The sequence below is a fragment of the Oratosquilla oratoria genome, chromosome 17 (genome assembly GCF_046742065.1).
Source record: "Oratosquilla oratoria isolate Oo_2021 chromosome 17, ASM4674206v1, whole genome shotgun sequence".
Taxonomy (NCBI): domain Eukaryota; kingdom Metazoa; phylum Arthropoda; class Malacostraca; order Stomatopoda; family Squillidae; genus Oratosquilla; species Oratosquilla oratoria.
Window position 1 is genome coordinate 31,499,758 of NC_134793.1, and position 25,210 is coordinate 31,524,967.

Here is a 25,210-nt window from a genome sequence, read left to right on the forward strand (position 1 = left end):
TGGATTGAGCCAGATTTATTTAAGAAAATATAAAAAAATTTAACTGCATACCACAATACTCCTTTTATATCAATTCCATATATCACTAATCAATTAAGGTAGAGATCCTTATTACATTATTTTTGCAGGGGAAAGAATTAAAGAAAAATGGTTTCTGCAATCTACAAATATTATGTCTAAATAACTCAAAATTCAAATATACCAACAAAAAGGAATAGGGAAAATCATAGCAACCGTACACAAAGGGATTAATGATTCTTCAATTTAATATTTTCTGAGCATCCATGCACTTCAAGAAAATGTACAGTATTTTGTTGCTGATAATTAGCACTTTTATTCTCAAAGACACTACAGTGGTACAGAAAAGATTTGAGTGTAACAGAAAGGGAGGTTAGTAAAAATGAACTTTTATCAGCATTTTTTTTTAGTGGAAATTAGTCTCTAATCACATAAAATGCTGTATGACTTTAGCCCATAGAGGTGTCACCGAAGTTCCTAAAGTACTGATGGCATAAAACTTATGCAGTTAATACCACATGCAGGGTGAAAGAATATGTAAAAAAACATGAAGCACTACTACAATATTTCTAACAAGTCAGAAAAGAAACAATAATTGTAAAAGAGAATTAATGGAATGTGATACTTTTGATCACCTTTCGTTAAAGTAGATCCACCTTTCACAAGACAAGAATCAAGCAATTATTGAAATAAAGTCATCTGTACTTAGAGTCCCCCTGTCTGATGAGTTCCAATTTTAAAAGAAGCATCTTGTATTGCAAGAATGGCTGCCTTCTGGATTTGCGTCTCCAACCTAGTAAAAAGAAAAGAAATAAAGATGGAAAAATATTAAAATCAAGATGTGTGCATGTGTGTGTGTGTGTATTTACCTAGTTGTATTTTATGGGAAAAGAGCTATGCTCGTAGTGACTCGCTTTTGTATCTTTCTGCATCCAGTTAGTTCTTAAAATCTTGTATAGTTTTAGCACTTACTTTTTCCTCATTCAGTTTGTTCCAGATATCTATCACTGTGTGGGAAGCTATTTTTTATCAGATCTCTTCTGTAACTGTCCTTCTTAAGTTTCTTCTCATGTGTGTAGTTACCTAGTTGTATTTACCTAGTTGTATTTTACGGGAAGGGGAGCTATGCTCTTGGTGTCCTGTCTTCATATCTCATTTTATCTAAACTATTTTTAAATTCATATATTGTTTTTGCACACACTACTTTCTCGTGTGTGTGTGTGTGTATTCACTTGGTCTTTGGATCACGTGTTGGACTCGTGATCGACAGCTATTTCCCTCCTGGAAGAGAGCTCAGAGCTCGTAGGTCCGATCTACGGGTAATGCTATGACCTTGCACCCCCAACTCACGAGAGTCAGGGTAACGACCCGAGGCACAGCGATACCGAAATAATTTCGGCCCTGGGCAGGATTCGAACTGGGTGCCGGGAGCACTTCTGCTTCCCAGTTCAGTGCTTTACCAACTATGCCACCGAGTGTGTGTGTGTGTGTGTGTGTGTGTGTGTGTGTGTGTAAATATAAATAAATATATATATATAAATATATATATATATGGGGGATGGGGGGTGAGGTAGTATGTGTGAGCAAAATTTGACACAGCCCGAAGGGATTTCTCCCCATCTCCTTTTATGCATGGGGGGACAGAGAGGGGGGGTCGCCAATTTAATGAAGCGGCCTTGCTGTGGATGTGCTGTGTCTTGCGACACTGCTTCTGACCCAGGGCAGTGGACAAGGTGCAGGGATGACCCATCATCCAGGAGGTGCTAAGATGAGAGGGAGGGTGGAGGGGTGTGGAGTGTATTCAGGGATGGAATGGGTGGGAATGATTTTATGCCTTTTCCTTTTTGGCTACCTCCCTTGTAAGGGGGAAAAAGCCTTGGTATATGTATGTATGTATATACATATATATACATATATATATACACATATATATACATATATATATATACATATACATATATATATATATATACATATATATACATATAAATGTATACACCAAGAGCTTTTTCCCCCCCTTTATAATGGAGGTAGCCAAGTCAAATGCATGTATCTACTCCTGTCCATTCCACTCCCATCCTCCTCCCTTTCCTCCCCTCTCATCTTAGCTCCTGATTGATGATGGGTCATCCCTGTATTCCACCCACTGCCCTGGGTCTGAAGCAATGTAGCATGACACAGCACATCCAAAGCAAGGCCACTTTACTTCATCAGCAACCCTCCCCTCTCCATACCTTCATGCAGAAGAAGAGAAGACAGGGAGAAATCCCTTTGGTGTGTGTCAAATCATTCACATATAACCACCCCATACCCACCAATCCTCAGCTCCTTGCTTCCTTACACTATCATCTATATATAGTCACTTTCCACTCATACTTATCTCCTGCCATCTCTCTTCCTTGCTCAACAGACATTCCCCTCTTGTTCAACGCCCCCATCCATCCATCTCATCCTCAGTCGTCCCCTCAAATTCTCTCTCTCTACCTTCCACACTTCTTTTACAAATCTTTCATCACTCTTTCTTTCCATGTGTTCAGAGCATCCCAATACTCTTTCATCAGCCCATTTGCCATCTCCTATTCCACCCCTGCTCTCCTCCTCGCCTCCTCATTTCTCACTCTATCCAACCTAGTAACCCCTACCATACTTCTCATGCATTTCATATCAAATACATTTAAACTTTTCCTATCAGCCTCTCTTATATTCCAAGTCTCTGCCCCATAATCACTTGCATAAGATACATATACCAAAGGTTTTTTCCCCCTTACACGGGAGGTAGCCAAAAAACAAAGGCATAGAAACCACTCCCACCCATTCCACCCCTTACATACTCCACTCCCCTCCACCCTCTTCCCTCCCTCTTATCTTGGCAACTTCTGGACGACGGGTCATCCCTGCATCTTGTCCACTGCCCTGGGTCAGAAGCATACATACATACATATACCAAGGCTTTTTCCCCCTTACAAGGGAGGTAGCCAAAAAGGAAAAGGCATAAGGGTCAGAAGCAGTGTTGCAAAAAATTTATCAGAATCATCTCCCTGTCGCCACCATCAAACCCTATCAGCTTTCTCACTTCCATTCGGAGGTTCCTGAGACAGTGACACCTGGTCTTCAGACTGAGCCCACGATCTCCCTTCATCAATTTTGTATTTCTTCCACCTTTAAACACAAGGAGAGCAGACAACCAGCAACTGTTCCCCTTCTACTACTTTCAGCCAGTGACATAAAACCCTCCCACCTGATACACTGCACACATCAGTCCAAGGTTTCTTCCCAGAGAGACCTGAGAGGACCTAAAGACCAATGCCAACTGCTGTAGGGTTATGGATTAGTCAGTGAAATTCCAATCAACAATTCATTGTTCCCATCCTCCTGTCACTCCTCTACTTGACTAATTCTTGTTTGATTTTCATCAAGTACCTTCAAAGTGTGTGTGAAAAGGAATTTGACGCAGCCTGAAGGAATTTCTCCCCATCTTCTCCTTTTCTGCATAAAGGGATGGAGAGGGGGGGGTCGCCAATTTAATGAAGCGGCCTTGCTGTGGATGTGCTGTGGCTTGTGACACTGCTTCTGACCCAGGGCAGTGGACAGGATGCATGGATGACCCATCATCCACGAGGTGCTAAGATAAGAGGGAGGGTGGAGGGAAGTGGAGTGTATCTAGGGATGGAATGGGTGGGAATGGTTTTATGCTTTTTCTTTTTGGCTACCCCCCATGTAAGGGGAGAAAAGCCTTTGGTATATGTATGTATGTACCTTCAAAGGCAGTGGGCAAGATGCAGGGATAACCCATCATCCAGGAGGAGCAAAGATAAGAGGGATGGATGGGAGTGGAATATGGAGATGGAATCGGTGGGAGTGGTTTTTTATGCCTTTGCTTTTTGGCTACCTTCCATGTAAGGGGGATTGAAGCCTTTGGTATATGTATGTACCTTCAAAGATTTTGTCCTCACATGGTATTTTCCTAGACTTCTCATGCAATTCTATCACAGCTTTATCTTATTTACTCTAAAATTTTCTCCAATAACATTATGTTTTTTTCTTTTCAAACTAGTCAATATTTTTTTCTAAGTTTCCTTTCTTATATTCAACTCTAGCTCAAAGGCATAACAGTTTTCTACATACATGAACATGCACAACAATGACAGATCACTTACTTGTTCATGTGTTCAACCTCGCATTCAACCTCTTCCATAACATCCCTTGCCTGGTGCAGCTGTCCACTCATTGGAGACTTACACAAAGTTATCTTGCCGAGCATTCCATTAATTTCTTCTATGCTTTGATCAAATTCATCTGAAAAACCAATCAATCAATCAATTTGATGTCCCTGGTCTCTCTTTTAGAAGATAAATTGTACGGTGGTATGAGGTGCTGTGTCCTCTGTGTAACTGGGCCAGTTTGACTCTGTGGCTAGGGCTATTCTTTGTTGGTATAGTTTTAATCTGGGTGGTGTTCTGAGCAGGCATTACAGCATCTTGCTTAGGTGTTTATCTGAATGAATCTTAAAACTTCGAACTGAACTACATTGCACTGCCTCTGCAGGAAGTTAACTACATGGTCAGCGAAGTCGTTTCTACCCACTTTCAAATTAAATATATTTCCTGACAGTTTGAGACCATTGTTTCTTGTTGGATTCTCATTCAGTGTGGAAATTTTGTCACTTTTGATGTCAATTCACTTTAGAATCTTAAAGACCTGCATCAAGTCACCTCTAAAAACATCACTATCATCTCTCCACTAGCATTTTTACTTGGAAATCCAAATTTCCCAACCACTCCATCTACTGGTTTATCTCCTCATTTGGCATTGAGATCTTCCAAATCCACTACATTGGCATTCCTCCCAAAATTCAAAGCACTCACTAAAATGTATCCAAACAGCCTCCCACTCCTCTATACTCTTCTCGCAACCAGGGCCAGATGCACTTCCCAGTTTTACCTTCATCCACATTAATTTTGAAGAAATTTCCTCTCACTCCACCACATGTTTTCCCATCTCCTCAAAAGTAGCCACCTCCTCTCTCCCTCCCTCATCCTCTCCTCACTCCTCAAACCCCCTCCACTACACTCCTAAACTCAAAATCACCCCTCTCTTTCAACTTACTTTCAATTAATGCCAACACATCCATCTTCCATTTCACAGACTATCGCTTCCCTTTTACTCTCCCCTGTACCACACCTGTGCACATTAAGAGACCCAAGCTTTAGGGTTCTGGATGGAAAACTCCCAGACCCTCTTATGCCTTGACTTCTTGTAGGAATAGGGTTACAGAGAGCAGGATACCTGGGTGGGAATGATTTTATGCCTTTTCCTTTTTGGCTACCTCCCTTGTAAGGGGGAAAAAGCCTTGGTATATGTATGTAGGATACCTAGTCCTATCATTATCAATTAAGAATTAAGTGATGATGATGATATGGTTTAATGTCACAAACTCCTACCATCGGAAGGCTAGGACGATGCCCCTTACAGAGGACTTTGTAGCGTGGAATTTAATAAACCATGCCCTTGGTTTAACTTCGCCGGTGGCAGGATTCGAACCGCCATCCCCTCGATCTTCGCCTCAAGTAATGACGACCTAACCCGCTCAGCTAAGTAAATTTGAAAAAATATATATACAGCACATACATATACCAAAAGGTCTTTTCCCTCTTCTAAAGGAGTGGTCTACCCTAGGCAGGCACCCACCCTTCATCCCTCCAACATTTATTTGCTTCACAAGTTTCATTAGCATCATCTGTAATCATAGTTATATATTCACTCTACCATAATAATACTATCAGAACTAGAACCTGTCGAAAAAAACAGAGTAGTAGATCTGTATCATTAGCATCATCTGTAATCATAGTCGTATATTCACTCTTAATACCATAAAAATACTATCAGAACTAGAACCTCCCCCCCAAAAATGAGTAGTAGATCTATATCACTTTAAATTTTTAGAAAATATCAACATGCCATACCCCAGTATTTTTTCTTGTCTTCAGGTTCATTGAAGCCTTCAATTCTGGTTTGGTACTGCATCTTCTCTAGGTTTTTTCCTAAAGCATCCATTGCTTTCTCAGCTTTTGGTAGACAATCTGCAAATCATACCACATGTATCACCTGTTAAGTAGATTGTGAAGATATACTAGATTTGATATCTATTGAATTAGTAATATCTTAGCAAGCAGAGCGAGTTAAAGTATAAGCACATATGGGTCTAAAACCTCCCATAATGCTCCTATAAGACACAAACCTACCATAATTATCCAATGAAGTCCTCTTGTTAGCCGATGTGCATATATACTGACGTTAACAATGACTAATGCATAATGAAAGCAATTGATATACAGTACACTCATGTCATCAGAACTGTAATCATTAATCAGAGAAAATATGATATCTGAGGGATTAAGTACTGTACCAAATTGAGTGTAGAAGGAAGGAATGTGCTAAGGAGACCAACAATTACTGCCTGCTAGTGGTGATCCAGCAAGTTGAATGGGAGAGAGAAATCATCTGTCTACTGCCCACTTTCAAAACCTATCAATACCCTTTTTCTAAGGTGGATGATGGCCGAAGGGATTTCTCCCCATCTTCTCCTTTTCTGCATGGAGGGACAGAGAGGGGGGGTCGCCGAATTTATGAAGCGGTCTTGCTGTGGATGTGCTGTGTCTTGCGACACTGCTTCTGAGCCAGGGCAGTGGACAGGATGCAGGGATGACCTGTCATCCAGGAGGTGCCAAGGTAAGAGGGAGGGAGGAGGGTGGAGGGGAGTGGAATATATAGGGAATGGAATGGGTGGGAGTGGTTTCTATGCCTTTTTCTTTTTGGCTACCCCCCTGTGTAGGGGGAAAAAGCCTTTGGTATATGTATGTATGGATGATGGGGGATGGTTGCAATATGCTGAAGCAGTGGGGGTAAACCAGGTTCAGCTGTTGCCCCTTGCTGTAGTGGTGGTGTGTGTCTTTGGCAGTGGATGGGGAACAAGGATGTCTCTTCATCCACAGGGTGATTACGCATCTATATATTTACTTTTTTCATGAAAGTAGCAGTTGCTGACATGACTGACAAGTTAAACACCATATAAGGACAGAGCCTTTATTTGTATGACGTTTCGCTTATTACTTGAAAAAGCTGTAATAAGCGAAACATCGTACAAATAAAAGCTCCGTCCTCATATGGTGTTTAACTCATCAGTCTTGTCGGCGTACTTGAAAAAGCTGTAATAAGCGAAACGTCGTACAAATAAAGGCTCTGTCCTCATATGGTGTTTAACTCGTCATATATTTACTTCTTCACATCCTTTTGACATGTGGTCTTTCTTAATCTTTTCCCATGACCTCTTAACCCCTTCCATACGGTGCCGCACACGTAGGCGTCATGAGGAGCAAGTGGATTCGCGACGCTGCCATATCGGCGTCGATTATATTTATTGTAGTCGCCACGTTACGTCATACGGCTGGCATTGGCTGCTGCCCGCGAGATTTAAGTCCCGTACTGAAGTGGTTAAAGCCTCTCCATCTTTAATCAGGAGATCTCTTCTGTCAATGCAATCTATCCTCTTAATGACCTCAATACTGTAACCATATCACCTCTTTCTCTTCATTCTTTCAAAGTTGGCAAACCCAGTGCTTTTGGTCTCTCCTCATATGGTTTATCTGCCAGGTTGGGGACCAGTTTGGTTTCTGTCCTTTATATCCTCTTGATCTTGTTTATATCCTTCACTCTGTGTGGGGACCATACCATTGATGCACAGTTCAGTCTTGGATAGACCAGGGTTTCTTCGGGTTTGTGATGGATGTGTGGCATTAACCCCTTCGATACGATGACACCTACGTAGGCGTCATGAGGAGCAAGTGGGTACGCGAGGATGCCGATGTCGGCGTCTTGATTATATATATTGTAGTTGTACCTGCGTGACCCCCATACTCTGTAAACTGGCTTCATCATATTTTCTATGGTTATTAAAATTCACGGGTGAAATAGGACGAGCAATACAGCGGTAACTTTATTTTTTATAATGCGAGTATTATGACGCAATATTGTACGTCTGGCAGCTAATGCTGCCCACGAGATTTTGGCCCGTATTGAAGGGGTTAAAGATTCTGGCACAGCATTGTACTCCTGTCATTTTCATGTGGTCTTCTATGGGGAGGATTTTTTATTTCTGTATGCAGGTGTCCAACTGTGGTGGTTTTGATTCATCCTGTTACTGTTCTCAGTGCTCAATTCTTTAAAGTTTGTAAATTGCTTATCTCCATCTTGCTGATTGTTGTTGTTGTTGTCGTTCCCTAGACTGTCTGTCCGAGCAGTCCCGTCTCCCCAAGGAATGCCATAGCCGAAACTGGGTTTTCCCACAAATCCTTTATAGAGCGTATGTTGTGTTGTTTGCGTGCATGATTGTGTATAATGCAGTCTTCCATTATGTGTTGTATGGTATGGGGTGAAGTGTTACATCCTGGGCAGCTGTTCACAATGCGGTCATCCAGCCTCTTCTGGTAGCTTAGAAGTGCTGGGTGGTGACCGCACCGCAGTCTGGCCAAGTGGACTCTGTCCTTTCGTGGGAGAGAGGATTCAGAAGGGTGGATATCAGGGGGTCTGGCATGCAGCAGTGTGTTGTCTTTCAGTGTGTTAATGGAGCGGTGAGTGATATGATTATGAATATGTTTCCGGAGGCTGGTATTTGGTGGTTGTGGAGGAAGAGAAGCGAGTATCTGTGGGTGATAAAGGCGTTTGGGTGTTGTTTTGATGTTGCTTGGCATGTGTGGGTGTTCTGCTGTGTAGTGGATGTGCTGTGTTTGTGGAGGCTGCGGCAAATGTTTATGTGCCTTTTGTGTCAAGGTGATCCTAGATTTTGAGGACTTTTGCTTCATGGTATAAATGGTCTGTAGGTATTGTGTTTGGTTTGTGCAGCCTGTAATTGTCTTTGGGGTTTTGTTTTGTATGGTCTGTAGGGTGTTGTGGTGTGTCATAATGAGATTAAGGGCCCATGTGGGGCTCACATAATTCAACACTGAGCGTATGCATTGTTTGTATATTGTTATATTAGTTTCTTTGTTTTGTCCAAATGTTGGTCCAGTGATTGACTTAAGTGCATTAAGTCTGGGTGTGCATTTATTTTTTATGTTTGTGATGTGTTGTTTGAAAGACATGGATGTATCGTATGTTACACCAAGAATTTTCGGTGTGTTTGTGTGTGGTATTAGAGTGTTGTTGATGTAGAGATGAGGTATGTATTTGTGTTCTTTTGTCCAGTTTGTGAGAAGTGTTGCTGTAGATTTGGTTGGAGCTATTTTGAGTCTGTTTGTGATGAACCATGTGTTGAGTGTGTCAAGGTATGGCTGGATTATTTCTGCAGCTTTGTCTGTGTTACGATGTGTGCATGAGATTGTTATGTAGTCTGCGTAGGATAAGATTTGTATTTCTGAGGTGTCTGGCGTGGGTAAGTCATGCATGTATAGATTAAAAAGTGTGGGGGATAGGACTGAGCCATGTGGTACTCCATTCTTAATGTTTCCGGTGTGCGATGATCGGCCATTATATGACACATAAGCATTCCTGCCTGTCAGATAATTGGCCAGCAATCTTTTGGTGTTATTGTGCATGTCTGTATTATATATTTTATTTGTTAGGTTGTGGCGGGGGATAGCATCAAAAGCTTTACTAATGTCTCAATGTTATAAGAAGTGTTCTTTGGTGGGGCCTATCTGAATTGATGCCATCTAAAATTCTTTGTGTGAGGTTTGTCAGAAGAGTGTTTGTGGAGTGTAGTGGCCTAAAACCGTGTTGTGAGTCAGCAAGGGGAATATGTGGTGTGACAAGTTTAAGTATTAGGCGTTCAATGACTTTAGAGGGGGTGCAGAGAAGTGTGATTGGGCGGTGCGATGTTGGGATTGTTGGGTCTTTGTTCGGTTTTGGAATGGTGATTATTTTACCATGCTTCCAGATGTCGGGTATAGTGTTGTGTGAATAGCTGTAGTTTGCAATGTTTGTGAGTGCGTGTATACCTTGTGGTCCAATGTGTTTTAGGTGGATGTTGCTTATGTTATCAGGGCCACAGGCAGATGAGTGCTTGAGACTATGTATTATGAGTTTTGTCTGACTGTCTATGAAGGGTATCTGTGTCTACGTCGTGGGACCACCCCCCAACACCAAGAGTTGGGAGCCAAACAGCAGCAACCACCCCTGGCCACCGGCTCTACGCAGGTGGCACCGATCCCCAAGAGGAGCTACGCCTACCTTGGGGAGTACCACAATCCTTTTTCCTAACATGCAATATTACGTTTTTCTTGCTGATTGTTGTGAACCATGCTGTAGAGGCATGGTCAAGGTTGGTTCTTGTGAACTGCTTTAAGACAGACGTGCATAGTTGCAGCTGAAACTGTCACCTTTGCCCTCTCTCATATCAGTACCTCATGGATGAAAGGTCATCACTGTCACCCTCCACACCAATTAACTGTTATGTGGATTTAAATCTAATGTTAATTTCATGTCTTCAAAATCTTTCATGGAAATTTTAATAGACATACCTACAACATCACCCAATTTTTCCATTTGAGACTGAAAGGAACATTCCACCATGTCCTTTATCTTGGCCAACTCCAATCGGGTATGCAATTCATGTACCTCCTCCAGGGCTTTGGATTCTAACTCTTTTAAGAAAGCAATCTGATTCTGAAATTAAAAATTGAAAATTTAGCAAACGTGTGGTGATCCAGGAGATAGTGGAAAGAATCATCTGCCACCATAGCCAATTAACACCCAGAAGTGATGGTCATGGAAGGGTTTTGACTGTGAGGATTAGGAGAGGAACAGAGGGAGTAATTGGTGAGGAACAATGTGGGTTTAGGACAAGTAGGGGTTGTATGGATCAGATTTCTGAGGTAAGACAGATATATGAGAAAGCTTTAGGAAAAGGAAAGGATGTTTTTTGGGTTTTCATGGTTTGGAAAATGCTTATGACAATGTACACAGGAAGGTGTGGGAGGTATTGCAGATACATGGGATAGGAAAAAAGATATTAAAAACAATCAAGATTTTTCACGAGAGTAGTAGAGCCTGAGGTGAGGTAAGTAGTAGAGCATGAGGTGGAATGGGCAGGTGGATGGGGGGTGAGGTAGTATGTGTGAGCAAAATTTGACGCAGCCCGAAGGGATTTCTCCCCATCCTCTCATTTTATGCAATGGGGGGACAGAGAGGGGGGGAGGGGTCGCCGATTTAATGAAGCGGCCTTGCTGTGGATGTGCTGTGTCTTGCGTCACTGCCTCTGACCCAGGGCAGTGGACAAGGTGCAGGGATGACCCGTCATTCAGGAGGTGCTAAGATAAGAGGGAGGGTGGAGGGGTGTGGAGTGTATTCAGGGATGGAATGGGTGGGAATGATTTTATGCCTTTTTCTTTTTGGCTACCCCCCTTGTAAGGGGGAAAAAGCCTTGGTGTATGTATGTATGTAGTAGAGCCTGTGTTAGAATCGGAAATAGAGAGAGTGAGTGGTTTGAGGTAAAGGTGGGACTTCCCCAGGGATGTGTTATGTCACCTTGGCTGTTCAATTTATACATGGATGGGGTGGTGCGAGAGGTGAATGCAAGGGTAGTGGGTCAGGGATTAGAGATGGTTAAATGAAATGGAGAAAAGTGGGAGATAAGCCAGCTGTTGTTTGCTGACAACATTGCACTTGTGGCAGGATCAGAGGAGGGATTGAGGAAGTTAGTGGCAGAGTTTGGGAAGGTGTGCAAAAGAAAGAAGTTGAAGATAAATGTGGGTAAAAGTATGGTGATGAGATGTACATGGAGAGAAAGTTGCTGCTGACTGGAAGTGAGTATTAAGGAAGAGAGACTGGATACTTGGGTGCGAATGTGGTGGGAAAGGGAGCGGAGGTGGAGGTAAAATGTAGAATGAGAGAAGCAAGTAAATGCCTTGGGGGATTCAAAAGTGTAATGTGAAAGAGACATTTGGGAATAGATGCTAAGAGGAGACTGTATAGTGATTGTGCCGACAGCACTGGATGGGGCAGAAACATGGAATATAAGAGAGGAAGAGAGGAGGAGTTTGAATGTGTTTGAGATGAGGAGCCTGAGAAGTATGGCAGGAGTTACTCAGCTGGATAACATGAAAAATAAGCAGGTGAGGAGGAGAGTGAGTGTGGAAAGGGAGCTGGGAGATGGGGTTGATGAAAGAGAATTGGGATGGTTTGGACACATGAAAAGAACAAGTGAAGAAAGATTAGTAAAAGAAGTGTGGAAGGCAAAGGTGGAAGGAGTGAACATTAGGGGGTGACCTAGGATGAGATGGATGGATGGGGTAAATGGGGCTTTGGGAAAGAGGGGAAGGTCTGTTGAGGAAGGAAGGGAGAAGACAGAAGATAGGGCTGAGTGAAGAATGGTTGTGTATAGATGATGCTGTGATGCATGGAAGGTAGTGGGGGGAGGAGGGATGAGGGAGTATATGTGAATGATGTTTTGATGCAGCCTGAAGGTATTTGTCCCTGTCTGCTCTTTTTCTGCATGAGGGGATGGAGAGGGGAGATTTTCTTTGCCTAACTAATAATCACATAGCAACAGCCAGAATAAATCTAAAACAATGCTACTCCGAAACAAGTGCCATACCTGACACTGCTGAATTTCCTTGAGATACACCGCTTCACTCTTTACATCAAGTATTGCACTATTCAAGTACTGCAGATACTCCAGTTTAACATTAAAATCTTCATTTTCAGCAACATAATTGTTCTGAAAGATAAATTAAATATCACACAACTTTTAGACAGGGAAATCAACCAACATTTAATCTCAAGATTCAAGGACTCTAAAATCTAAGAAGAGGACTTGCCACAAAATATTAGAAGCTGGTAAGTACCCCCAAATATTTTTGTTAATTACTTTTTTTTTAGTGTAGCAGGAGAAAAAGGTAACTTTGGTGCTGACTGTTTATAAATATATAAATATATATATATATATATATATATATATATATATATATAATATATATATATATATATATATATATATATATTTTTTTTTTTTTTTTTTTTTTTTTTTTTTCCAGTCTAAGAAAATTTAAGAATACAAGAAGGAACTAGAAATTTCTTTCCCTAAGACAGAATGTACTAGATTAATATAACTACCTGTACCGACTCTTCAAAATTGGACGCTACTGTCATGTTTCCACTTGAGCCTTCAGGCTTAATGGCCGAGATGTCCGAAATGAGTAGTTCAGCTATCGTGTTGTTATGTTTTATATTGTCAACTATCGTTGTGCTAAGGAAGTATGAATAATGTTATCAGTAAAAAAGTACATTAAATAACAAAAACCATCATAATACTAGTTAATCAGCTACTAAAACTAAGTTAAAATAAATATAATACACAGAAAAACCCAGTACTATGGTGTATTACATAATTCTTGTTGTGACACATGCTCAATGATTTATTTCACATGGAGGTCAAACAACGAAAATAACAAGACCTGAAATAAACTAAAATAATTTAGATGGGGGGGGGAGGTGTCTGTCCTCACCTGATCAAATTTGTTATTTGTCAACATAACATCCATAGTATACAACATTACTGATGTACAGTACTACCTCTCATTAACGGACGTTAATTAGCTGTGTTTGCGGTGTTTTCGCTGTGTTTTTGGTGCTGTTGTTTAGTGCGTGCAATCACTATGCCACCCAAAAACCACTCCAAATCAAAGGATTATTCACATCAACGGACACCATTACCCCCCTTTTAGCCTGTTCATGTGAGGTAATACTGTAATTCAAAATTCTTGAGCTTGCATGCCTTAAGTATCTGGAAAAGAATAAATAAAAAAAACATTTCTGCCTGAGTTTAATTGACTGGAAACCTGCAGCCCTACAATAACTAGCAACAATCCTCATACCTTCCCATTAATCTTTTTGGGAAGAAGCTCTGACAGTTGTCTGGGCTGTATTAGTACGGATGGGACCAATGATGGGCACCTGCTAGTGGAATTTAATGAACCATGCCCTTGGTTCAATTTCACCAGTGGCAGGATTCGAGCCGCCATCCCCTCAACCTTCGCCGCAAGTAACGACAGCCAGCGAGCATCCTCTTAATCGGATTCATTGAAAGTACCGTTGAATCGCAACAGTACTTTCAATAAATCAGATGTTATATAAGGACCCATCCACAGGTAATCATTTAAGCTTAAACCAGCCTTGCCTAGTCTGGCTGAGTTAGTAACCATGTAGTGAATGCTGAAACCATCAATTGTTTTAAGAAATGATTAGACCACATTATGGATGGGGATGATAGGTGGTAATGGACATGGAACTGCCTAGTGTAGGCCTTATGGTCTCTTGCAGTCTCCTTCATTCTTATGTTCCCACTTGAGTTGTAAAAGATGAGGACCACAATAGAAATAAGCGTACATGCTTTTTGTGTTATCCTCGGCAATTTGCATTTATGATTTCGAACTATGTGTTCTTGTCATTATTTGCACTTCATGTACATTGATTCATTGCCAAATAAAGTCTATCTATCTATCTCTATCTATCTAAAAATGGGACAGGGATAGGACTAGGCATCTTACTCTGTAGCCCCAAAGGGGCCATTCAAAAAAGGGGACAAAATCCCAGTATTAACTGCAATAATTGGTGTCCCAAATTTCTCTTATTGGAAATCCACACACCCACAGTAGTTATCAGCAGATCCTGCCTCCTTCCATAGATCACTCTGGGAAGAAACAGTGACCTGTTGCCTCTGACACATTAGTGTGGATCAGTTTCTGTCACTGGCTTATGAGTAAAAGTAGGCAGTTGCTTGTTTTCAGTCTTCCATAGGTGAAAAACTAAAGGAAAAGTAGTTGAAGTTGATCAAAATCTTGGTTCCAGTCCAGAGACCAAGAACCAATCCCTCAGGACTATACATCTAGTTGTTGGTGATGATGAAGATGTACTCTAAAGACAAGTGATGAAGAAACCATTATATTTCACATAAAACTCCCTGAACTACCATAAACAGGTACCTAAAACTGGTCCAATTCTATGTTGATTACATAAACAAGTTTCCAGTTCACTAAAATGCTACTGGTGCTGGTTTATACATAATTACCTGAAGGTATCATTTCTGGTTTTCTTCACGGGTGACGAGAGAAGTGTCGTAGCATTGAGAGCTGTGGAGTGAAGCTTGGCCCCAGGTCCTTTCACATTTGTTGGGGCACGTGAACGAATTTTCTTCATCTGAATATCACTTCAAAGAAAATTAACATTTATTTTTCCATGAAGTATTTAAATAATGAAAGAAAATTATATCACAGACTGAAACCAGAACAAAATAAGACTAATGGTCTTCTGTAAGAGAGTTTAGGGGCAACTGATTGATTGAATAACTAATGACTCAAGAAAATCTGGACAGGCAGCAAGGATGGCATTTTGCAGCAATTCCCCATTTACAGTACTTTGCATTTTTTGGTATCAGCCCCCCTCAGGGCTTGGGGTGTTTGCAGGTCTTGAAAATGGTTTTGCTGTCTGTTTTGCAGACCATCATATGCAGGTACCTGTCATTAGTCCCATGATCATTCAATTAAAATGAAAATGAAGAAAAGCAAAACTCACCTAATTGATCTTGCAGAACTTATCCTTGTAGCCCTAGTGGGGACTTTTCCAAAAGAACTATTCAGAGAGCTCTTTCCAGAACTACTATTATTGCTTTTCTCATCTTTCTTCAGGGCTGCTTGAAGATAGCGAGATCCCACGACTTTGACATTCTTTCTATTCCAAAAATACATAAATGCAGAGACAGAAAATCATGAAAGTAAATGAAACTGACAAACTTTATCTAAATTAGTTAAGATATTTTATATCACAGTGTCTAACATGTTGAGCAAACCTACAAGGTAAAATACTATCACAATTAGAAACTACTTACCCTTTCACAGGGGTCTTCCCTGTCTTCCCTTTCAAACTTGCTGAGCTTCCATTCTTAGACTTACTCAAATTTTCAATTGTACTGGCTGCTGTAAGAATGCATTTTCTTATTCATGAACATTTGATGTCTATATATATTCCAAAAGGCTTCTTTTCCTTACATGGGACTCAGCCAAGACATGCACCCACCCTCCACCCATCCCACACCCACCTTTTTCCTTTTTATCTTAGCTCCTTGTGGATGAAAGTCATCCCTGCCAGCGGCCCACTATCCAGGTCAGAAGTAATACAGCAAGACACAGCACACCCACAGCAGGGCCTTTTACAACCAAGCTGATTTATCCTTACTGCTTTATATATGTGACAACTCTCCTCCCTCATCCCCTCATGCATAAATAGAGAAGAGGAGAAATTCTTTTACCACATGTCAAATGATTACCCATTCACAACTGTTCTCCACTTGCACCTATTTCTTGCTTTCTCCTTTCCCTGCTCAAGGCTCCCTGTATCCCATCCATCCACCTCATTCTTGGCCTTTCTTCAAGTTCACTCCATCTACCTCCGCCTTCTACAATCTTCTTACTCGTCTTCTTCACTCTTTCCATGAACCCAAACTTTTCCAGTATTCTTTCATGAAACCTATCTGCCAACTTCCTTTCTTACTCCACTTTCCTCCTCACTCTCCTTATTTCTCACTCTACCTGTCATTATAACCCCAACCATACTCCTCCAACACTTTTAAATTTCTCCTTTCTGATCCATACAGTGTCAATAAAGTTAAGATATCTAGATGCGATACCACCAACCAACCCATCTTCTTGCTAACTGATATTCATATGGTTAATCCCATGATCAAGATTTTACATGATTTCATAGATATTGCAATAATCATGTTACATATTTCATGCTTATAAATGGGATGTGGCATTGACAACTCTGAAGGAAACAAGATAAGATCTGGTCAATACAGCACCTGAGTCATGAGTGGAGGACGACGCATCAGAACCAGTGTTTAATGAAGAACAGCAACTTCCTCCACTCTTATTGTTTGGCTGTGCCATCCTCTATTTCTGAAAAACAAAACATATTATACAGATTTTTTTTCTTACTGTTGAAAAGTATTCAGTAAAGTTATATCACATTATTTCTAAAATTACTGGAAAGTGTAATAGATGCTGAACTCATTAAGAGACGTTGAACAAACAGGAAGTTTGAAAAATTCTCAACTAATCAACTGTTGCCTTCAGTTTCTGTCTTGCAAATTGCAGCCCCCACAATAGCCAGCAACAGCCCTCTGGCCTTCCAAGAGTCTTTGAGAAATAATGAACTACTGCCTGTATTGCATTTACCTAAGCAATTTTTTTTTTCCAGGAAAATGCTTGACTTGACTTCAACCTTATTCCTGAAAAAAAAACTTGCTCAGGTAAATGCAACACCTGCAGTAGTTCAATATTTCTTCCCAGAGAGATGGAGTGGAGTAAAGTTGAGGGGGTGACCAAGGATGAGATGGATGGATGGGGTGAATGGAGCATTGAGCAACATGAGGATGTCTGTTGACCAGGGAAGGGAGAAGGCAGGAGAAAGGGGTGAATGGGGAATTGTTGTGTATAAATGATACTGTGATGCAAGGGAGTGGGTGGTGGATGGGGAGGGGGGTTAGGGATTGGTCACGTGTGAATATTTTGACACAGCCCAAAGGGATCTCTCCATCTACCGTTTTTCTGCATGAGGAGACGGTGACGGGGTGTGGGGGGGGGGGGTCACTGATTAGGTGAAGCAGCTTTGCTGTGTCTTGCTGCAATGCTTCTGATCCAAGGCAATAGTTGGGATACAGGGATGTCCCGTCATCCAAGAGGAGCTAAGATGAGAGGGAGGAGAGGATGGTGGATGGGAGTGGAATGGATGAGGATGAAATGGGTAGGAGTGGGTATATGCCTTTTGACTTTGGTTACTTCCCTGATATGGGAGATAAAGCCCTTGGTATGTAGATAGACAGACAGATAGGAAAAAGATTAATTCACTACATCCCACCTTTATATTTACATTAACTCATAACACAACTACTGGTTATTTGAACATTCCAAGTAGTGCAATGTTCAGTGTGCAAGCAGTTACACCATGTGTCAAGATGGCAAAGAGAGGATGACACGTCCCTAAGAAGACGGACGGCAATTATCAAAGCTGTGCCACCAACACCAAGAGGCCCAGAGTCTTCAGGAAGAGAGACCAGATTAGTTGAATAAACCCTCCAAATGTAAGAGGTGTCATCTTCCTTTTAAAGGTTTGCACCTCTGTATATATTTGTATTAAATAATTTTTCATTTCCCCATTATTCCCTGTCATTTTGTAGTAACCATGTTCAGCTACACATACTTCTTCAAATCAAACTCAAACTGACCACCTTTTGCTAACATTTTCAGTGTTCAAAGGAATAAATTAATAGTTTCTTCCACCTTCTGTTTCTTAACAACTAACGTGACAGATAGATGTAAGATGGCAAGTTTGATGTACAAAGTACAGTGAGTATGTTGATAGTAGACCGTGGTATCATATTAATGAGTGTACATTTGGAAAAGTGAAATTGGTCAGTATGCTCAATTTGTCGTCATCATTAACATGTGGGAATCATTTCAGATTTGTTAATAGAGACCACATATTAATGTGAAAGAAAACATACAACAATTAAACAGTTACAATGTCAATGGTGGATCTGCAAAACAAAAAAAAGGAATTTTGGCCAATGTAGTAAACTGTTTTCAGCCTATCATAAGGCCACTAATTTGGCTTACAGGAAAGCACTATATGAATCAGTACAGGCAGCCACATATTTATTATTTTTATTGCACCGATTTTAAACTGATGTCATGTTTAGCAATCCCATTAACGTCTGTCGTCTTCTAAACCTATTAGGTAAGAAGTAAATAATTTCGTTCCACCATATAACCAAAGATTTTTACCACAAAAGTTGAAGTAATGTATTTCAATACATACTGTAACGAGCCTTTGTATTTTTTTTTGCCAGTCTAATCAACACGACAATTCGTACCACCCTCAAATATCCAGTTCCTGCTTAACACCCGAATGAAAATCTTCGTCTTTTAGCGCCAAACACTGTTTATAATTTTTTCTGAAGGATAACAATTCATACATTTCAAATTAGTTTGCTTACTTACTTACTTGTTTACTTGTTGAAGTCATTAGTTCTTCCACATAGTCGTGGTAGTCCACCGCTTAAAAAATAAAAGATGAATAGAATAAAATAAATTAAAAATAAGTAAATAAGTGAACAAACAAATGAATAAATAAACAAATAAAATAAATGAATGAATAGATATACAAATAAATACAATAGATAAATATAGAATAGATAAATGAATGAATAAATGAATAAACATTTCATTGGTAACACATTCTTCATTTGTTGTCTAAGAAGATTTTTTTTTCAAAGAGCGGCAGACTTAATACATGAGAAATGATCTATATACAGATAGTTCGTGACTCACAAGACACACCGTTCAATACATATATGTTAATGGCTGAAAATAGCATAAGGTATATAAGAGTGACAGACACTACAATCATACAATGTCATGCTGCTTCAGTCATACCATTTACATAAAACTACTTCACAAAATGTGGATAACGCATGAGTATTTGTTTTGTGACAAAAAGTGTTAACTTAACAACCGTTCACCAACGTAAATCCTGTAGTGATTGTAATATAATTCAAGTGCGTAGTTAGTACCTGCGCATTTTTGTGCGTCACTAAAACAAACACGCATTTACACAAATGCATCAGTACCATATGATGCAATGCAATATCACGTATACTTATATATATATATATATATATATATATATATATATATATATATATATATATATATATATATATATATATATATAGTATTCCGCCTGTAGGGTGAGGTGGGGGAACACCGACCTATTAGTAGAAAAACCTGCATAAATATTCCATTTTGTACCAAAAACAAACTACACAACATGGCCCACCTATGGTATACTCATAAATCCTCAGTTCAGAAAATAAGTGTCATATTTTGCACTTCAGATATTTTAGGACCTCGGTCGGTGTTCCCCCACCGTAGAAGAACACCGACCGGGGAGTGAGGAAACATCAACCATTACTTTTTTTTTTTTTCGCCTGAAATCAACATATATGATAATCCTAGCCACCCCCATCATTATTAAGTGATGAAATGAAAGATGAACACATGAAAAATTAACATCTATTTGACAAAATAAACTTACTGTAAACATTTTCAACTAAATAAATTTTATGAATTAATTATTAACAACCATTTCAACCAGAGAGGAAAGTTAAGGCACCTTAAAGTATATTTGAGCAACTTACAGCCTAATAATATACAAATAGAGGGAATTCAAGGCATAAAACTATATACAAAGAAATACCTATGCCCGACCGTAGACACAATATAGTGAGTGCTAGACTCCGGCTGGGTTACCGACCAGTGTGGCAGGTCTCCCAGACTGAGGATGTGCCTCACTACTCCACCTGCAAGCTGTGTCACCTCGCCAACGCCAACACACTCGAACATTATTGTCTCGCATGTCCCACAGTGAAAGACTTACTACCACAAGGACAAGATCTAATTTATGTTTGTAAATATCTCTTACAGAATGAAAATTTAGATGTACTACTGATGAGATTTCCACATTTTGGTGGTTGTTAATCAATTTTAATTCTACTATGTCCCGCGCAACACGTTTCTTTCTGTAACTCCATAAGTTTATATTTTGTTTACCGCCACTGAGCGTAGTATTTTACTAACTATGCAAATTTCCAATGCATATATCATTCTAGTATTGTATCTTGGTGGTGCAGCGTATATTTATGTAATTAAGTATTATCATAATTACATAAGGATTATATAAATAATATATTGTATTGTATATGTGTTATGTATGTGTATGTATACTGTACATCATATATATGTATGACATGTGTACTATGTTTATCTACAAATATCTCTAACAGAATAATTTGGATTCATTCATGAGATTTCCATATCTTGGTGATTATTGATTTATTTAGATTCCACAATGTCCTGCGCGACATTCATCTCTCTGTAACTACTTCAGTTTGTAAATTGCTTGCCGCCATTAGGCGTAATAGATTTATCAAATCACCTAAGCCCGTAGGCTACTACAGGCTCAGAAGTGCATGTTGAAGGCAATCAGAGGGGATGTACACTTGGTGACACCCTTGGTGGTTACCAGGACACCCTTACCCCTGGCTCGAGAGACGCTTTACACAAAAATCACTGTTCTGCTTCATTTAAATGCACTAGTTCACTACCACCATTTATTTTCATGCTAATATACATAATCAGTCCCTTTTTGTGATGTTTTTCCAAGTATTTCAGAATATTCGAAATTCCACGCATCGATGTTCCCCCACATGTTGGCGGTCGATCTTCGCCTACACCACCAATTTTTCCCACAACAATGCCATGGCAGTCATTTCGTAAGGACCCACTTCATTTCGCTCGATAACATGTCAGTATGGCTAAATATCGCAATGAAACTTAACTCGAAACAAATCACGCCATATTCACCGACGTGAGACACTATATGAGAACGGTGAAAAATAACAACAGACATCCCGAAAAAAAAAATCCTACCTGGTAAACACAGACATCGTGATGGTGGAGACTTACGGAGTCTTTCTGTAACCCAGATCTCTACTCAATGTGGGAAAATCCAAGGATGTACAGATGCAGCTAGAGGATTTGATCTGAGTGACTGGCATACTTTACAAGAAGAGACAACATCTTCAATCTGCTTGTCCACGCTAGGCCACCAAACATATGACCTTATAAAGCTTTCATCTTTGTCATGCCAAGGTGGGTTTCGTGTAGTTCTCGAAGTATATCTCCTTGTAAAACAGTGAGGATGGCAACACGGACTCCTCACACCAAACACCCTTGTTCAAGACTCAGTTCATCTTTACGTAGGAAAATGGTATTAAATCTTGGTCATTCTCAGAAGCATTTGGCTATCCATTTATAGTATAGTGAAGAACCTTGATTAGCACATGGTTAGTAGCAGTTTTCTTTTGAATTCGTTGGTGTATTGCAGTTGTCAATATATCTAAGAAGTAGCACTCGACAAGTTCTGTATCACAATTAACAGTATTACCCAAAGAAAGCCTAAACATACTATCTGCATCACTGTGAGCAGCAGTGTTTCTATATTCAATTTCATAGCTGAATGGTACCAACAGAGCCCATCTTTACAACCTGGCAGATACCTGTATTGGAACCGTCTTCTCGGGACTGAATAGAGATACTAGAGGGTGATTATCAGTAATGAGAGTAAATTTCTAAATGGTGAGGCTATAGAGGAATTGTCTGAACCTCTCAACACCATATACAATACTCAAGGCTATCTGAGAATCATTTTTCTGAGTAGCAGTTAATGTACAGAATGCAAAAGCAATGGGTCTGTAATAACCACCAATAACATGGGAAAAACAGCACCAATACCATATGAGGAAGCACTACAGGATAAGTACAATGGTAGGGTTTCGTCAAAGTGAACGAGAGTATCAGAGTGTAGCAGTAAGGACTTTGCTTTTGGAAAAACTTCATCTTCTAACTTCGTTCATCTCCATGTGATACCTTTCCTAGCACGTTTTGTATTATTGAAAAAAAAAATCGTGTTGTTTTATATTAATTTTCTGGAATAAGACACCTTTCTTTTCATCGATGCAGCCGACTATTTACTCGTTTTCCTTGAAGTCTACTATCGACTAATTTCTTTTCTTTCCTTTTTCCAATGATGGCAGCTTTGAGTATGTGAGAGATAGAGAAAGATAAAGCGCATGTACGTGTGTGCAAGTCAAGTGTGCTTGTAATTTTTTTCGTTTTTAGTAGTAATTGTCCATTAACCCCGATTTAAAACCCCGACCTCGCTATAGGGACAGTGATACTAACTATATCACGTGTCACGGAGTATCTTATCTTCAACAAATGCTGCGGTGAAAAACAACCCCGCAGTACTGACAGATCCAGTCAAGTACACTTACATCCGCGTGTCTCGCACCGACAGAAGACCTTTGTACTTTGTTTACATTGAATCCCGTCATTAATATTCCGTTTCTTCTTTGCCTAATATCCTTATGTAACATTTACCTCGATTATCTTTTATTGATTGACTAATTCCCTTATCTATTGGTCTATTAATCTATAAATTTATTCATCTATTTACTGGTTTGTTAATTTATTTGTGTATTTATTCATGTATTCATCTATTTATCTATTTATTCATTTATCTATTTAATCACTTATTTACTTTTTCATTTATTTATTAATTAGTTAATTTGTTTATTTTCAGGGTGATGCTCAGAGTTTAGAAAATATATTTTTGACAAAACTGAATTAACTGAATGGGAACCCTGAACTGACAAAATATAACTTTTCAAAAGGACTCTTATGTCCCCCAAATCCCTTAGGAACAACGGCCCTAAATGGCCTCTGGCCTCCAAAGAAACCCCGGCTCCTAAGGAACCACGCCTCTTATGGAACCCCGGCTCCTAAGTTAGTTTTGCAATGTCTGTCAACAAGGCTCAAAGCCAATCACTGAAATTGGTTATTTTGGATGCTCAAGGGCTAGAAACTCAAAGAATGTTTACATCCTTACTACCAACAAGAAGACAAAAATTGCTGTGTATCCTGCTGCATTGCAATATATGTCTACTACAATTCTTTTAAATAAGATAAAATGTGTTACTTATTCTTTATTGTTTAGATTATCTTTTAAGGCCGAAAGCCCGTTTGCTCTACCCAGGAGTTAGTCAAAAGTATACATACATACATACATACATATATATATATATATATATATATATATATATATATATCTATATATATATATATATATATATATATCAAGTGTTTTTCCCCTTACAAGGGAGGTAACCAAAGTAAAAGGCATAAATCCACTCCCACCCATATCATCCTCCACTCCTAATCACCATCCTTTCCTCCCTCTTTATTTCTTTATTTATTTGTTTGTTTTTACTCCTGGATGACGGGTCATCCCTGCATCACGCCCACTACCCTGGGTCAGAAGCAATGCAGCAAGACCCAGTACATCCACAGCAAGGCCGCTTCGTTTAATCGGCGACACCCCCTCTCCGTCCCATCATGCAGAAAAAGAGTAGACTGGTAGAAATCCCTTCGGGCTGCGTTAAAATATCATTCACACATACTCCATCATCCCCACATCCCCCACCCACTCCCTTGCATGCATCACAGCATCATCCGTATACAACCATTCTCCATTCACCCCTATCTCCTGTCCTCTCCCTTCCTTCCTCAACAGACATTCCCCTCTTTCCCAATGCCCCTTCTACCCCAACCATCCATCTCATCCTTGGTCGCCTCCTCGTGTTCACTCCTTCCACCTCTGCCTTTCACACCTCTTTTACTAATCTTTCTTCACTCATTAATTTCATGTGTTCAAACCATCCCAATATTCTTACATCAACCCTATCTTCCAACTCCCTCTCCACCCCCTCTCTCCTCCTTGCCTCCTCGTTTCTCACTCTATCCAGCTTAGCAACTCCTACCATACTTCTCAGGCATTTCATGTCAAACACATTTAAACTCTTCCTCTCTAATCTGCCATGTTTCTGTCCCTATGTTTCTGTCCCCATATATATACAGTATATATATATATATATATATATATATATATATATATATATATATATATATATATGTATGTATATATATACATTATATAATATATATATACACACATACATGCATTAATAGACATATATACATACATTAATTCATACATATATAGCCTACATACATACATTACATATACATATTTACATACATACATAAACACACACACATACATACATACATACATAAATACATACACACATACACACACACACATACATACATACATACATACATGCATGCATATATACATACATGTATGCATCCATGCATACAAACGTAAATGGTACATGCACGATGAATCACCAATAGTAGGTTATCTAGTCCAGTCATTCCCACAAGGTTCTTGAGGTATGGGAGACGCGGCCACCTCTAGTAAGCACGTACTCTAGGACAACAACAGACTGTCTGTCTGTCAGTTCTCTGCACAAGACTCGACAGAATGCTGATTGATCTCTTAGGAGAGAGCAGGCTCAGCTCGATTGTGGATGAGTCGTTGGCGGCTTCGCTGCAACAAAATAAATAATTAGATAAGTGTGAGTAGGTCCGTCTCGTCCTGTCTCCATTTTCCTTTT

The 25,210-nt window shown here is 39.8% G+C and overlaps 1 protein-coding gene across 15 annotated transcripts; it reads right to left on the reverse strand.

Annotated features, from left to right (window-relative positions):
- Positions 1–21,690, reverse strand: LOC143034582 (uncharacterized). 15 transcript variants are annotated; one of them, XM_076200855.1, is made up of 12 exons: positions 21,558–21,690; positions 19,072–19,124; positions 16,868–16,964; positions 15,896–15,980; positions 15,583–15,738; positions 15,080–15,217; positions 13,126–13,258; positions 12,608–12,730; positions 10,533–10,677; positions 5,982–6,098; positions 4,176–4,314; positions 1–811 (listed from the first exon to the last, which is right to left on the reverse strand). In XM_076200855.1, exons 3-12 carry the CDS (start codon positions 16,953–16,955, stop codon positions 724–726), a joined length of 1,212 nt encoding a protein of 403 aa, XP_076056970.1. In that variant the 5' UTR covers positions 16,956–16,964; positions 19,072–19,124; positions 21,558–21,690; the 3' UTR covers positions 1–723. The 15 variants fall into 15 exon arrangements, with proteins under 15 accessions (XP_076056970.1, XP_076056963.1, XP_076056976.1 ...); XM_076200848.1 differs by having other exon boundaries at positions 15,896–15,983; XM_076200861.1 differs by lacking the exon at positions 19,072–19,124 and having other exon boundaries at positions 21,558–21,688.
- Positions 21,691–25,210: the final 3,520 nt, after the last annotated feature.

What these genes read in the sequence shown, in the direction of transcription:
- LOC143034582 (XM_076200848.1), bottom strand. Translation starts at nt 16,955, where the DNA reads ATGGCACAGCCAAACAATAAGAGTGGAGGAAGTTGCTGTTCTTCATTA. An exon ending in GGGAAGACCCCTGTGAAAGG is followed by an intron (nt 15,739 to 15,895) that starts GTAAGTAGTTTC and finishes TTTTTGGAATAG; the next exon opens with AAAGAATGTCAAAGTCGTGG. An exon ending in AAAATTGGGTGATGTTGTAG is followed by an intron (nt 6,099 to 10,532) that starts GTATGTCTATTA and finishes TATGATTTGCAG; the next exon opens with ATTGTCTACCAAAAGCTGAG.